This window comes from Mesoplodon densirostris, chromosome 12 (genome assembly GCF_025265405.1).
Source record: "Mesoplodon densirostris isolate mMesDen1 chromosome 12, mMesDen1 primary haplotype, whole genome shotgun sequence".
NCBI classification, from domain to species: Eukaryota; Metazoa; Chordata; class Mammalia; order Artiodactyla; family Ziphiidae; genus Mesoplodon; species Mesoplodon densirostris.
In genome coordinates this window covers 12,954,265-12,971,296 of record NC_082672.1, presented here as the reverse complement: position 1 = coordinate 12,971,296, position 17,032 = coordinate 12,954,265, and the positions used below count along the sequence as shown (strand labels likewise).

The 17,032-nt window shown below is 44.6% G+C and overlaps 1 protein-coding gene across 4 annotated transcripts in view; it reads right to left on the bottom strand.

Moving 5' to 3' along the window:
• The window catches only part of CNKSR3 (CNKSR family member 3), a 104,603-nt gene extending 93,401 nt beyond the window's left edge, over positions 1-11,202 (bottom strand). For 3 of the 4 annotated variants that reach the window (XM_060114330.1, XM_060114329.1, XM_060114331.1), the window contains exon 1: positions 10,638-11,202. Coding sequence is in view for 1 of the 4 variants with exons in the window: in XM_060114332.1 (XP_059970315.1) it covers positions 10,638-10,689 (52 nt within the window). In the remaining 3 variants the exon portion in view is untranslated. The remainder of the gene's footprint in view (positions 1-10,637) is intronic. The other variant, XM_060114332.1, reaches the window with a different exon arrangement.
• Positions 11,203-17,032: the final 5,830 nt, after the last annotated feature.

Sequence of the window (17,032 nt, the reverse complement as noted above, 5' to 3'; positions counted from 1 at the left end):
GTGACATGAGGTGTGTGTTGTAAAGTTTCTAGGTTATTCTAATATAAACCTACCAACCTTCGATTCTCTCCCACTCACTCCTACCCTGTTGGTAAGTGATGCATTGAGTGTTTTAAAAAAAAAAAAAATGTGTTCAACTCCTACCTGTTGAAATTTCTCAAAATACCATCTATTCAATCAAAAAATGGTGACTCTATTTTCCAAAGTAAAATTAGGACAGTCTGTCAGCAGAGCAAAATATTTTAAATTAGATCTATTGACCAGTTCCTTTGACTCAACTATTTTTCGTTTTCATAAAAAAATTTTCTAATTTTGACAACTACTGATCTGCATTCCAAGGAACTGCTTTGCTCTAGTAAACACAACTGCATCTGCCCTTCTGATCCCAGGTTAAAAACTGTTCCATCAGCCATCTGATGTCAAAGAAAACAAACTAGGCTAAGTCCACTTTCACAAAAACCCTATTCATAGATGAATAAACAGCTTCAGAAACTGTAGCTCCCTGCAAAATGTGCCAGAAGAGAACAATGATGTAAACAAAGCATGTGAACGCAGAAAGACAGATTGTGCTCTCCCTTTTAAATGACAAGAGAGTAATCAGGATGAGGGAAGGCCAGGGAGAGCTCTGAACCCTGGCAGAGAAAGAAAAAAATGAATCTACACCCCAAGTTCAAATATAGTTTTTAAATTATCTGGATGTGAAGCTATCAGTGAACCATCTCTACCTAGAACTTGGCTTCACAAATGCTAGAACCACCAATACCTTCGTTCAAGACACCATCATCTCCAGAATACTGCAGTGCCTTCCATCTGGGCTCCCTCAGCTCATTTCTGCCCCAAGAACCCAAATCAGATCACGTCACTCCCCTGCTTTTCATGATTAGAAAATGTTGCAAATGCCTGTCCAAGACTTCTAAGACCCTCCATGATCTGACAGCTGTATCTCTCGCCCCACCCACCACAACCCCACTGTCCTTGCTCCTCATGACTACACCGCGCTTCCTTTCCTCAAACACTCCAAGCTCATTTGCACCTCAGGGCCTTTGCACTAGCTGTGCCTCCTGCCTACATGCTCTTCCCCCTAATTTTCCAATGGCTGGTTCCTTCTTGTCATTCATACCCAAGTGTCATCTTCTCAGAGAGGCTTCCCCAGTGACACCATCCAAAGAAGTCTCCCACCAGGTCACTCTCCTTCACCCCTCTGCTTTACTTTCTTCTTAGCACTTATCACTAGTGAATATTTTCTTGTTCATCTGCTTTGTTGTGGTGGTGGTTTTGGTATTGTTGTTTGTCATCCCCACATCCACCATATTAAAGGAGGGACCCAGCTGGAACCCTGTACCTAGAACACAGCTGGCTTTCCAGCATCTGGAACAATACCTGGAACTTAGTAGGTCCTCAGTAATCACTTGTTGAATGAATGAAACTCTCTCATTACTACAGGGTGGAATTTGTCATCAAGGAAAGTGTTCCTCCGAAGCTGTCTCCAAGAGAACTACTACTAAACCTTTCCATGGCACCACCTTCCTCCAGGACATACGAGGTCCTCAAAGGAAGTGAGGGAAAAGTGTCCAAGGAAACAACGAGGAGAAGACAAAGAATAGAGTTAATTTAACTCACCACCTATCCACCAATACAGAGAAGGATGGAATTGTCATAAATTATTAGTAAACATGTGAAAGGTGACTATCAGCCACAACAGCATTAAATATTTAAGCAACAATCATCCAATTATACTACGCATTAACTTGGAGTTATTATGAATTAATCAATAATGAGTTTGTGAACATTTATATGCCATACATTATGCAAAATGCTTTCCCTGCGTTACCTCTTTTAATTCTAACAAAAACACTGTGAGTTAATTATCAGTCACATTTCACAAATGAGAAACCTAAGGCAGGCTTGGGGAACTTAAGATACTAAGTTTTCAAATCGGTTAGTATCAAATACAGAATCTGTTGTGAAGCAACTACACCTCAATAAAATTTTTTTTTAAAAATACAGAATATGAATCCAGCTCTATTTTATTCCAAAGCCTGTGTGTTATTCACCATGCCCAATCTCTCCCTCAGCAGTTAAAATGAAAATGCTGTGAAGAATCAAAGGCAAGCAGGAAATGAAGCCATAAAAATCATTTAAGAAAGTTAAATGGATGGATGGATGGATGTGATTCCACCAAGTAGAAATATGAATCGTACCAGACAAAAAAATCTGCCATATGACACTCAAGATAAAATAAAAATTAGATTAAGAGAGTCAAAAAGAGAAATGATTCATTACTGAGTAGCATTCTGAAACAATACAACACAGTCCACAAACTACAATAAAAATAAATAACGGGCAAGAAGTGTCTCAAATGCTAAAAGGTCAGGTTCAGAATACGTAGGGCCCTGCTTAAGCTGTGTGATTAAAAAAAAGAAAGAAAGAAAAGAAAAAGAAAGAGAAAGAAAAGGAATGTATCCCTTGAGTGTAAACCCTAAAGGGATCATCAGGAAACACAAAAGTCAAAAGTTCTTTGAAGTTGCCCCTGCTGGCACTTGATGAAGAGAGAACCAAAAGCACCACCTTGACCAGAGGAGGAACCAGGGGCTGCACAGAACAAGAGAACAGAAGCCTGTGGAGTCTGGTCCCCACTCCTGGCCTTCTGACCTTGGACAACCATTTCATGTCCGAAAGCCTCTATCCTCACTGGGCCTTCACTGTGCTCCTCTCGGGCTTGTGAAAATATCAAATGAGAACAAATACGGAAGAGCTTGTGTCAATAAAACTTGCTTTAAAGCCTAGCTCATGGGCCTCCCTGGTGGCGCAGTGGTTGAGAGTCCACCTGCCGATACAGGGGATACGGGTTCGTGCCCCGGTCTGGGAGGATCCCACATGCCGCGGAGCGGCTGGGCCCGTGAGCCATGGCCGCTGGGCCTGCGCGTCCGGAGCCTGTGCTCCGCAACGGGAGAGGCCACAACAGTGAGAGGCCCGCGTACCGCAAAAAGAAAAAAAAAAAAAAAAAAAAAAAAGCCTAGCTCATGGCTATACCAGTGGTGAAAACACCAGAAACCTCACAAAATGAGAGCAAAGAGGAAAAGGAGGTGAGAACATGGATGTCCCAGAGCTAGAACACAACAGGCTGGGAATGAACAAACACCGAGGCAGTGACACAGAAACAGCAAGACAGAAAACTAAGGTGCCCGCAGCCCTCCGCAATGATGGGAATGCAAAAGGGAGGCGTGTCGGTGAGGCCTGAACAAGGAGAGCTCACCTCCCAATCTCCACTGACACAGAACCCGGCCTCGGCACAGCATGTACTTCCAAATGTTAAGAACTGCCCGGGGGCTTCCCTGGTGGCGCAGTGGTTGAGAGTCCGCCTGCCGATGCGGGGGACGCGGGTTCGTGCCCCGATCCCGGAGGATCCCACATGCCGCGGAGCGGCTGGACCCGCGGGCCATGGCCGCGGAGCCTGCGCATCCGGAGCCTGTGCTCCGCAACGGGAGAGGCCGCAGCAGTGAGAGGCCCGCGTACAGCAAAAAAAAAAAAAAAAAAAAAAAGAAAGAACTGCCCGGAATGACATTCAGTGTCACTTTCCAGCAACAATGAAATCTCCCCCCAAAATCATCTAAGTTTGATAAACCTGGTGCAGTCACAGACTACAGGACCATGTGGCTGGCCAAAAGCCCAGCTCATCCTCCAAAGTCCACCTAAGGATCCTGAGAACACACTTCAACCACACAAGCTCACTGACCACCCCATGACGCCCTTCTTCCTACTTGGCTTTAAAAAAAAAAAAAAGGATTGTTATGAGAACTCTTCAAATCCCAAGAAATATGGAAGACAGCTCAAGGGAAATGTCTCATTTAGTTTACAGAGAATCACCTGATGTTGTCGCTAGGTGGTGCTTATAAATATATAAATATAAGCACACACCCTAAGACTGTTTTAATTAGTGGCCAAGTCAAGTGTCATCACCAGGGAACTTAAATAAAATAGGTGGAGCCCATGTCAGATCAGACAGCAGGACCTACCAGTGAAGTGCGAAAACGCATTTGCAGTGGCTGCTAGAGCAGAGCTTCTCCAGCTGCAGTGTGCACATGGATCACCAGGGGATCTTGTTAGAATGCAGAGTTAGCAGGCTTGTGCTTCTGCATCTCCAACAAGCTCCCGGGCAATGCGGGTGCCACTAGTCATGGACCAGGTGCCACAGAGGGGTCAACAGTCCAAAGCAAGAGCCAGTCCTAACGCCATGCTCACTGGAAGCCCAGTGACTCTAAGAAAAAAGTTGAGAAAATACAGTTTGAACTTATTTACCCCAAGAGGGCTCATGATATTGGCAAGAGGCATCTACCACTCAGCGCACCAAGAACCTTTCCCTGATTAGTGATGTTGAGCATCCTTTCATATACTTGTTGGGCATCTGTATGTCTCGTCACTTTTTATTATTTCTGCTTCTTAGTATTTTTAAAAGAAATATGCCTAAGAGGAATTAATAGAGTCCTTCGTATACTTGTTCTAATTTTTTTTTTTTTTTTTTTTTTTTTTTTTTTGCGGTACGTGGGCCTCTCACTGTTGTGGCCTCTCCCGTTGCGGAGCACAGGCTCCGGACGCGCAGGCTCAGCGGCCATGGCTCACGGGCCCAGTCGCTCCGCGGCACGTGGGATCTTCCCGGACCGGGGCACGAACCCGTGTCCCCTGCATCGGCAGGCGGACTCTCAACCACTGCGCCACCAGGGAAGCCCTACTTGTTCTAATATTTTTAAGTTTGCTCTTCATAATTAAGCTTTAGATACACCTAGAATTTACTTTGCACAGAGGATGCAGTAGTATTGTTGTGAGTATAAAATGTAAAGAATTTAATAAAATATCAACATAGAAAAAGCAAAAAACAAAAACAAGAACCTTCCTGACCAGCTGCAAGTCCCACCCCGGGTCCTCTGAGTGGTTGGCAAATGGCAGGGAAATCTCCAGGGCACTGACTGGTGTCCCTGAATGGTAAGAATCAACCTTATGACAGACCATGCGGCTCAGAGAGAATAATTTATGTCCTGAAGCTATACGATCAAAGAGGAGAGGAAGCAATAAAAACAAGTAGTAATTTATTGAGAGCTTACATAAGATCACACAGGCAGAGGTGGTACTGGGATACAAAGCCAGAGACTGATTCCAGAGCCCACACTCTCACCTTTAAGTTCCAACGCCTGGTACAAGCCACAGGAGCGATGAAGTGATGGAGGAGAGGAGAGCGTTTAAGAGCACCACCGCCTGTCAGCACGAGACCAGAGACTCCCTGTCTCTGCTTTAGTTTCTTCGCCTTTAGTACGGGCTAATAATTGTTCGCACACCTCACCGGGTTTTCTGAGGAGTAAATGAGGGAGTCTAAATAAAGCACTTAGCCCAGTGTCTGATACATAATAAATACTTCAGTGAATGTTTTTCTATTATTATGATTAAGAAAACTCTGTGGCTGGAGTCCAGGAGATAGAACTGGCAAGAAATTGGAATAAAGAAAAGAGTTCTTGACTTATAGCCAAATGGTGGACCTACAACTGCCAAAAGAAACGACCTCCCTTTTTCAGCGACCCTAGAGGCTAAAGGAAGGACAACCTAACTGGAATCAGAATGACAAAAAGAACTGGCCTTTGACCAGCCACGAACAAGACCTCTACAGTTAACTCGGGAACTCCAGCTCCTCTGTGACCAGATAGTGAGGCACTTTAAAACTCCTGACCTGCCACATGTTACAAACATATCAGGAAAAAAGCAGTGCCCACGGCCAGATATAGAGAATGAGCAGATGTCCTGAGCACATGCTCAGACCTCAAACAAGAAAGCTCCCTTTCCTCTTGGTTGGTGATGGGGAAACATTAACCACACTGGCCGCACCAGGAGGTGGCCAGAGATACTTCTGTTCTGGGACTAAAGCTGGTTTTATAGATGTGCTCCCTCAATAACAAAAACACTTATTTCGAGACTGTCCGTCGCAGACCGATCAACGACCAAGGGCTGGACGGACAGGGCTGCAGGGACAAACCAGCGACCGTTGCTCCTTGCTGAAGAGGCCTGAAAGCAGAAACACAACTTGGGACGCGGCATTTTACAATGTAACTTCTAATATTTAAATCAAGCTTAGAATGATTTGGCTTTAAGCCAGACTCTTTCCAACTTTTCCCATTATTACAAGGAACTCCAGATGTGAATTTTTTAATTTAATTCTTTACCATAAAGTTGCAATTAACTGTTGTCAATGAAACATCTTTGTAAATGAAATGAGCATATTAAATATAACAAGAAAAAAAATCAGGCTTAGAGACAAAGGCCTCATAATCAGCTTAAGGTTCTGACCTGAGAAAACTTAACAGGGATGAAAATACAACACTATTTCTAAAACAAGGCGGACCCATGGGCTTGAGGGAACTGGGAAACTGTGACATGTGTCCTACTTTGAGAGCTGATCTATGAGTATCAGGACATGTAAATTACTGTATGTCAGACACTACTGGCTGCCTACCAATATCTATTCTCCCCCTCTTCCTTACTGAATAAACTCCAAATTTTTTTCAAGGCCACCGTGTATGAAACGTTTTTAAAAAACTACAGTGACCAGTTTCCCTTGTAGCATGAGGTAGTCACGTGACGGTTGTAGCAACTACGATGTAAGCCAAGTCATTTGATGGAACCTCTAGGAGAGCTCTTTGAAGGGGAAGACTTGGCTACCACCAGTGTTTTGTCTCCTCTGGGTCTCCTTTCTCCAGCCTGGAACAAGAACATGATCCTGGTGGTGGAGCAGCCATCCTGCACTGAGGTGTTTGGTATAAAGGGTTCAGCCCCCTGCTCAGAATGGCTGAACAGGATGACAGAAGGAGCCTGGAGGCCTGAGGCACCACGGAAACCCCACACAATCCTGAATTCCCTATTTCCAGACTTCTTTTCCAAGGAAAAATCAAAACTCTCATTTGGAGAGTCCACCAAAAACTGGGTTTTCTGCTATACGCAGCTGACCCTATTCTTGCCTGATGCACATCATAAAAGTGCATCTGCTTTGCAAAAGCCTTCACCAAATCATTTGGAAGGCAAGGTGGCATGAAACTATGAATTAATTTGCTTAACAAATAACTTCCCTGACATATACGGAATAGGCAGAATAAGACATACATACAGCGAATGACTCTCCTCCACTAAATGATCTATAACTCATCACAGGGATCCTGGTGCTCTATTCGTCAATGTGGTGAAGATGCTGAGCGTCCTCTGGGGGTGACCCTGGGAAGAAGCTCCCAAGAAGATGGAAGGAAATGAAGCCAAACTGTCCAGGGTCAAACGCCGCTCTGTCACGTCGTGGCTGTGTGACACTGGTCAGAGTACTTAACCTTCCTGTGCCTCGGTGTCCTCAAGTGCAAAATGGAAATGATAGTTCCTACCTCAAAGGGTGTTTACGTATTTAAATGAGCTAACATTTGTACAATGCTTAGACCTGCGCTAACACGCACTGAAGATCTACTAATATTATAACACGGGTGTTAATAGAGCTAGCGATTAATACAAATAAAAATTATAATAATAATAATAAAATACTACTCCTAATAAAAGCCAGATGAATTACTTCATTCTGTAGACAGCAACCTTTTTCCTAATATATGCATCTGCCTAATAACATCAACATGAGAGCAAGCTGGAGGTCGTGGCCGGATTTAGACAGTTTTAAATCTAAGGCTTTCTACAGCGCTCAGATAACCACTGCCACACTCATGCAATGCCAGGAGTGGCAATCTACAAGAAGAGCTGCTTATCAGTAGGATGTATTTATAAAATGGGGGTTGGGCAGGGAGGTTAGCAAAGACAGCTAAAAATAGTTCTATAGGGCTTCCCTGGTGGCGCAGTGGTTGAGAGTCCGCCTGCCGATGCAGGGGACACGGGTTCGTGCCCCAGTCCGGGAAGATCCCACATGCCGCGGAGCGGCTGGGCCCGTGAGCCATGGCTGCTGAGCCTGCGCGTCCGGAGCCTGTGCTTCGCAACGGGAGAGACCACAACAATGAGAGGCCCACATACCGCAAAAAAAAAAAAAATAGTTCTATATGCAAACAAGTTTGCATAAGCCAATAGTTCATTAAAAAGTCAATATTTTCACATCATGACTATGAGAAATATTCAAGTAATGTGCCACCCAATTTGGGAGAATGTAGCCTCTCGTCTAATAGTTCTCCACACACTTCCTCCTTTTATCTTCTCTAGATTCTAACACAAAAAGTATCCAGGTCATTCTATGAGGCTGTACTTAAGGGTCCAAAAGGGTACATGCATTTTGTATAAAGTTGCCACGTACTAGCCACAGGTATGTAACCTAATCAGTATCCAATGCTCCAGACACCAAGATACTGAACCACCCATAATTCCTCTTTCGGGTCAGTAGAAAACTTTCCCTGGGTGAAAGCAATCTCAACTAAGTCACAACGTCAAGGCAACAGGATACCAAAAACAGTTTAATCTGCTCTGACTTAAATGCTAAACAAACATAACAGGATGTGAATTTATGCCTCTCCTCTCCCAATCCCAAGAGGGACCAAAAAAAAGACAAAAATCTTGAGGGTGTGAAGATCTCACTCCATAATCTCCCTGTTTGCCTGTTACTGGTTTTCTGGTTGTACCTTATCAAGTAGGCTGGCAAGCAGCTCAGAAAAGCCAAAGAGTGATAAATTGTAACCCTTTCTTTTACTCAGGAGCAGTACTGTCCAGTACAAATATAATGTGAGCTGCAAAAGTCAGCCGCCCGTGTAATTTTAAATTTTTTAGGAGTCACTTTTCAGAAGGTAAAAATAAACAGGTGAAGTTAATTTTAGTAATAAACTTTATTGACCCCAATATATCAAAATATTATCATTTCAACATGTAGTAAGTATAAAAAACTAGCAATGAGATAGTTTATATGCTGTTTTTCACACGAGTGTGTATTTTACACTTACAGCACATGGCAATTTGGACCAGCCATATTTCAAGGGCCCAAGAGCCACTTGTGGTCTGGTTACTTTGGACAAAGCAGCTCTTGAGGTCAAAAACTGCTGAAGTCATCAGTTTCTTGGTTTGCTTCTATGATGGATACACTGGTAAAATAGATCAACCAACTCAGACTGGGCAAGTCGCTAGACAGGGGACCTAGTAGTATCTTGAATGGGGGAACACACCCCATTTCAAAATAGGATCTGGGTCTTTATAGCTTTTAAGTTTATGTTTGGTTATCAAGCTGTGACATTGCTATTTACACGTTACTCAATGTACAAGTACTTGGTGTTTTCATGTTTGTTTTAAATATGAGCCCAGGAAATTTTGGTCCCTGGGCAAACCTCTTCTCAGGAGCGATGTACCCTGTCCCTTCTCCCAAAGGAGCAGGAAATGGTCAGACATGCCCCGCTGACACGTGCCATACCTCCCATACATCTGGGACATCCCATTCCACGTGGTCTGTGTGTACTACGCAGGCATGAGAAATGGGATGCAGAGATGACCAGTGTTTGTGATGCCGCAGCCATGGGTGAGACAGTTAGAAAGATGACCTGATCTTACCAGTGTTACCTACCTCTCAGGCTTACTGATGACCAAGGGCAAAAACAGAGAGAGAGCTCTTAGCAAACCGTAAAGCGCTATACAATTCTAGTTATTATTATTGAGAAAGGACACCATTCCTCTCACCTGGAAGAGCAGATAGAAGAAAGTAAAAAAAAAAAAAATAGTAACTTGAAACAGAGAGATGCTGAGCTGGGAGGTGGGTGAGGAACCCATTAAAACATTGGCTGTTCTTGGAGGGCTTGTTCTCTTGGAAGGTTCAAAGAGGCTTGAGAAACCTCCGTCACTTTTCCCTCGAAATCTTGGCAGGTACTTAAAAAGTAACCGTGACAGCTCAGAGTCCAAGCTTCCACCCACCCCTGCTCCAGCACCCGCCGCCTGACCAACCAACACCCTGCTTTTCCTCATCCCAAATGACGGCATAACTCAGGGAAAAGGTTCCAAACAGTTAGACTTCTTCTTCCCAGGGTTTAAATATGGCCTAAAAATGCGGCGCCACCGGGGGTACTGGCGCCTTCCCGGAGAGAAAGTCGCCGAGTCCCGGGGAGTCTGGCTCAAGGCTCGTCGCCGGCGCCAATGCCTCGGTGTTGGTTTTTGCGTTGCCCTCTCTCCCTCTCCGACAAAAACAGAGGCTCGCCGAGCCGCCGGGGTCTCCCTTTACCTGTCCAACCTCCTCGTCACGCCTGCGAACTGCTCTGGGCAGGCGGCGTTGACGACGTCCGAGGGGAGTCACCCACACAAAGGCGCCTTGTGCCTCTGCGCTCCGGGACAGGCAGCCGGGGCGCCGGGAAGGGCAGGGAGGGCGCCCCGCGTCCGAGATCCGCACCCCCGACCTCCATCCTCCATCAGAGGCCACCCCTACCCCGCCCCCGGTTTAAAGACGGGCCTCTCCTCGGCTTGCCACCACCACTCGCACCCCCGAAAGCAGGCACAAGAGCTAGGGACGCACAAGCCACTGGGAAGAAGTTTGCATTGTCACCGCGCTGCGCTCTCAACGCTTCTCGCCTGCAGGAAGGGCTGAGCACCCCCTACCCCAGCTCCCCGCCAGCCGGTGCCCGGGGCCGGAGATGCCGGGCCCCCCCAGGCTCGCTCACCTCTGGTCCAGTCCACCACTTGTTTGGGGCTCCACTTGGTCACGGGCTCCATGGTGGATGACTGGGCACCCAGCGGGGCTGGAGTCGGCGGTAAAGTCCTGCTGCCCGCGCCCGTTGCCCCTTCCAGGGAGGGCGCGCCCCGCGGCTGGTCCCCGCGCCCGAGCGCCCCGTCAAGGCTGCATGACTGCCGCGGTCAGCGGGACATCCCAGCGCGGCTCAGCCCGGGCGGCGCGGCCCCTCCTCCAGCTGCCACCGTCCAGCTGCAGCTCCTCCTCCCGCGGCCGCCGCGGCCGGGACCCCGGGCACAGCTGCTGCTCCTGGGCGACGGCAGCTGCTGAGCCTCGGGGCCGTGAGCCCGGATCCCCCGGCCTCGGCTCCGAGCGGGACTCTCCCGGCCCTGCTGCTCCCCGCCGCCCCTCTGCGCCTCCGGCCGGGACCGCTGCCTCCGGTTCTCGGACCGCGCGCTCCGCTCCCCCTCCAGCTCCTCCTCTGGGCTGCGAGCTCTCCCGGGTCCCGGCTCCTCGCGCGCCGGCGTCCGGAGTCTTCCCGCCCGCAGGTCCCACCTCCTGCGCCTCCCTCGTGGGCTGCACCGGGGCGGGGAGGAGCGCAGAGCGAGCGCGCTCGGGTTACAAAGTTCCAGCTCCAAGCTGCGCGCTCGGAATAAAAGAAGGGGCGGGGCTGGACACCCAGCGAAACTTAGGAGGGGGCTCGGCCGCCCAGCCAGCCGACTCCGGTTACTTTCCCTCTCTCAGCGGGTCTCCGCACACTCAGAGTGGCCCGGGCCGGACTTTCTTTCTCAGGGGGCGGGTTGTAGATACGCGTGCATCCTGCAGAGCCCGTCGGCTTTGGTGAGGCCCGGGTCCTATTCGTAGCAGTACAGGCTGTCTGGCTGTGAGCAACAGTGCACTAAAGAAAGTAATAATAAAATCAAAACTAAAGTGAGACCTGCACGTTCTGTTCGTTTTAAGTGCTGTGGGTCAATACTGCTATGCGATTAAGCCCTCCTCCTTTTAAATTGCTTAAGGGAAAATTATTTTATTTTATTTATATTTTGGATGACATTGTGACAGTCTAATTCACTTCTTTTTAAATTTATTTTACTGAAGTATAGTTGATTTACCATGTGTTAACTTCTGCTCTACAGCAAAGTGATTCAGTTATACATATACATTCCTTTTCATATCCTTTCCCATTACGGTTTATCACAGGACACCGAATACAATTCCCTGTGCTCTACAGTAGGACCTTGTTTATCCATTCTCTACACAACAGTTTGCATCTGCTAATCCCAAACTCCCACTCCATCCCTCTCCCACCTCCCCTCCCCCTTGGCAACCCGTTCTCTCTGTCTGTAACTCACTTCTCTTTAAATGCTACTGCAATATTTCAACTTCGCAACTAAGATGAATCATAATAAAGTGGTAGCTTTTAGCGTTCTATATTGCCATACTGTAATATTCATATTTGCAAAGTGAGCTAATGCTCATTTGAATTAGTCATCAATCGTGAAGGGAAAGTTGTTAGCCAGCTCCAAAAAAAGAAAAAAAGATACTGTGTGCAGTTCCAGCGACTGACAGAAGGGCCCTTTTACTTTTAGGGGCTGAATCTGGGGCCAGAGTTAACCCCGAACTGGGAGAAAATCCTAAATTTGAAAACCTACCTCTCCTCCTTCAAGCCTCACTTCACCCCCTCCTCTCCAGCCCTAGTGAGCTCTACCCCCACTCACAGATGCTCTGACACTCAGTGATTCTTACCTTCCATTGCGTTATGTATTTACATCTTCCCGTTGGAGACTGTTAACCCCTGGGAGGCAGAACTTACCTGATATTATATAGAGCTTTTTCTCCTCTCCCTCTTCCTACCACCTAGCTGGTGCCACCTAGCAGGGAGTCAAAGGTGCGGTTGGTATTTATTCATTCATTTAACATATATCTGGATGCCTCTTGTGTGCCAGCCACTTCATTCATGAAATATCTGTTGAATTAGTATGATATGGACTATTCATACAGGTCAACTTGGATGCACATGTTGGAAGGCTGGCTAGCAGAAGGCCTAAGTATCTGTTGCATAGTGTGATGAGCTGGAGTACCCAAGAAGAAGAAACCTACTTTAAAAAGTGAAACATCGGGGCTTCCCTGGTGGCGCAGTGGTTGAGAGTCTGCCTGCCTGAGGCAGGGGACACGGGTTCGTGCCCCGGTCTGGGAAGATCCCACATGCCGCGGAGCGGCTGGGCCCGTGAGCCATGGCCGCTGAGCCTGCGCGTCCAGAGCCTGTGCTCCGCAATGGGAGAGGCCACAGCAGTGAGAGGCCCGCGTACCACAAAAAAAAAAAAAAAAGAAAAAAAAGAAACATCGGACTCACCTTCCATGCAACTTATCTACAGCAGGGGAGCCACAACAACACAAAGACATGCAGTTATCAAACACAATAATTTTTTGTTGTCGTTTTTTGAGCAAGAGTTGCTGGTTGACCAGGAGACTTGGTAAAGGCAATGACAAAATTCCAGATGGCGTAGTTGTCCTTCAAAAAAGAAATGACTTTTAAAACTTAATAACATCAATTATTGACCATCTTTTCTTTATGGCAGCAAGTAGGGAGCATCTTAACATCTGTCATTGGATTCACTGGAAAATGTAACCAATCTTACCCACACCTTTAGTTACAGCAATCACTGTATTTTGTATCATCTTTAATGATGATTAGTGTGACCACATAATTTATCTCCAAACCAAGATATTCCTGAATCTGAAAGGGGATTTATCAATACTTACACTGGAATAACATGAATAGATTGAGCCATATGGTCCCTGTAATTATGAAGAAAAAGTCAACTGTTCATGATTTTGCCACAGAATTTTACTTGATATTTTCATGATGTTTTCAAATTCATTTGCATTCATCATTACCAGAGAGTTAAAAGCTAAAATTCTGAGAGTCAAACAAGAGTTTGCAAAATTTCACTGCACTAAGTCAACACACTATCTGTATGTTGATGACAAATACATCATTGTTGAAGAAGAAGGCCATGCTAAGATCTCCAACCCAGAAGACCAATTAACTATCTAAATGAATTAGCATTCTGTTTACACTTCAAGTCCTGGAGGCTAATTACTACCTAAATAAGGCCTTCTACCTTAATTACAGTTGTTAGCAGGTGAAAGTTTGAGGGAGGCCTTCTTGTCTGAAATGCAAACTTGAAGACATCCAGTGTCACTAATGGCAGATAATAAAGGCAGAATCTTAGGTAAATAGCTTTGGAAATTAAAGTGGATACAAAATGATCATTTATGAATGTGCTAATTCTTCTTCTCTGCTAGCTATAATCTTTGCCATCCTACTACATTGTATATGCATGCACATTACCAAATGACAGCCAGGCCATCTTCTTGAGAAGTAGAATTCCTCATGGGCAGCTTGATGTTTACCACAATCCCTGACACAGAATAAAGAGCTGAATAAATCCTTTTTTTTTTAATTGAATTGAATTTGTAGAACTGATACTAGAGCCCAGGTTCCCTAGATTTCTCTTTTCAGCACCTTTATTTTTCTGACTTGGGGTTGCACATTTAGGTCATTTATTTATTCTGTACTTGTAAGGCACTAAACTAGGCACAGGGAGGGTTCAGAAACAAATGCCAAGTAGCCTTTGTAGATCAAAGATATCATGTGATTTTCAGAGGGTGGATTTTCTTCTTTGGTCTTTAATCAGAGGAAAGTACCCTGCTAGACCCAGATGGAGAGTTCTAAGGATCGATGTGATATCAATATTTTGAGCCAGTCCATATTTTATTAATTTTTTGAGAACTAGGAATGGAGCAGTTTGAATTAGTAGTTATTACCATACTTTGTTTGATAAACACAAAAGGAGCAAAATAAGCAAACTTTTAAACAAATTAATCTGTAAAGACCCAGGCTCCATCCCCAGTTCAAAACAAGGTTTTCCAGAATGAGAGAAAAAATGAAAAAAGGGAGCTGCTCCAAATAATCTACTTTATCTCACAATCTATGATCTTTCTCTTGATTATCCCTTTTTTCCCATCACATTGCTTTTTGACTCTTTTCAGAACATTCAAAATTACTTAACATTCTCTGCATATATTGTCTCATGTATGTCTCTTATGCCATCTTTTTTTTTTTTTTTTTTTTTTTTTGCGGTACGCGGGCCTCTCACTGCTGTGGCCTCTCCCCTTGAGGAGCACAGGCTCCGGACGCGCAGGCTCAGCGGCCCTGGCTCACGGGCCTAGCCACTCTGCAGCATGTGGGATCCTCCCCGACCGGGGCACGAATCCGTGTCCCCTGCATCGGCAGGCGGACTCTCAACCACTGCGCCACCAGGGAAGTCCCTCTTATGCCATCTTTTATCTTGAAAGATCCCAAACAATTCTTCAAAATGCTGCCTGGGAAATATCCTACTTGGTTTGCATTAAGCATTCTTATCTGTAACATTACCTCACTGCAAAGTCATCAGTTAAGTAAATTATCCAGGCTGTTGATGATCTTGTCTTTCATTCAATTCCATTTGGTCTGAATTCTTCACACCATAGTCATGTAGTTATCTTCCTAATATGCCGGGTTCCCTATCAGATAATTCAGGTAGGAAAGTCCTCCAACTTTTTTTTTGTTTTTTTAAGTCTCACAGGCGCTGCCCTACGTATTCAAATTCTTCTGATCAGTCATATTAATTAAGTCCTCCTAACAGTAGGAAAGCTGATATTTGGCTTTCTTTTACTGAGCCCTATTTGTAACTCAGAGATCGATGTTGATTGGATAAATGTTCAAAAACCTCACCTATTTTAAATCAGACTTGGAGAAGTTGATGACGCCTTTCTAGCACAAAAGAGAAGCATTTGACACCATTAAATCCTCTTTTCCAGGATTTATAGCTGTATTTTTGAAGAGTTGTTATATGAGGCCATACCCAGAAAAGAAGTTGAGCTTCTTTATGTGCAACTGTTAACAGGGGGAGCACGCTATAGACCAAAAAGAAACAATCAATCCTACACTTTCCCCCACAGATTTATGCTACCTTTCCTTCCAGCTATCACGTTGTGGAGTGTCCAGAAAGAACCAAATTCCATTCGCACCAGTGGCTCTTACAGTTTCAGTTTAACATTGTGGGGCTCAGCATCTCTGAACCGGTAAATCTAATGCCAAGAGTTTCAGACCCAACGACTTCTGTTTCAAACATAAGTTCCATGTTGATAATGACACACAAAAGCTCAGGGTGAAAAAAGATTAATGTTTGTCATGCTAAACCTAAAAATAAAACTATAAATTAGGCCAAGTAAAAATATTTTTTACATTTTTCTAATTGAAGTATAGTTGATTTACAATGTTTCAGGTGTACAGCAAAGTGATTTAGTTATACACACACACATATATATGTATATATGTGTGTGCATATATGTGTGTATATATATATGTATATATATATTTTTTTCTTTTTCAGATTCTTTTCCATTCTAGGTTATTACAAGATTTTGAATATAATTCCCTGTGCTATACAGTAGGTCCTTATTTTTTATACATTTTATATATAGTAGTGTGCATCTATTAATCCCAAATTCCTAATTTATGCCTCCCCCCAACCCTGCTTTCCCCTTTGGTAACCGTAAGTTTGTTTTCTATGTCTTTGACTCTCTTTCTGTTTTGTAAATAAGTTCATTGTATCATTTGTTAGATTCCACATATAAGTGATATCACATGGTATTTTTCTTTCTGTGTCTGATTTACTTCACGTAGTATGATAATCTCTAGGTCCATCCATGTTGCTACAAATGGCATTATTTCATTCTTTTTTATGGCTGTGCAATATTCCATTGCACATATGTACCACATTTTCCTTATCCATTCATCTGTCGATGGACATTTAGGTTGTTTCCATGTCTTGGCTATTGTAAATAGTGCTGCTTAGAACTTTGGGGTACATGTATCTTTTCTAATTAGAGCTTTGGTCTTTTCTGGGTATATGCCCAGGAGTGGGATAGCTGGATCATATGGTGACACTATTTTTAGTTTTTTAAGGAACCTCCATACTGTTCTCCATAGTAAACCAAGTACACTTTTAACATTAGAAATAAAAAACAGATTTGAGGGTCATAAACACACTAAGCCACAATTTTACAAAATTCTTTAAAGTGTTAACAAGAAGAATATAAAAATAATTTGTTTACTATTTTGTATTTTCCTAATTTGACTTTGGCATAACAGAGATATTTTATAATGCCACTTCAGATCAAATAGAAATATTTGTGGTCCAGTGGCTAAGACTCCATGCTCCCAATTCAGGGGAGCCCAGGTTCAATTCCTGATCGGGGAACTAGATCCCACATGCTGCAACTAAGAGTTCGCATGCCACAACTAAAGATTCTGCATGTTGCAACAAAGATCCCACA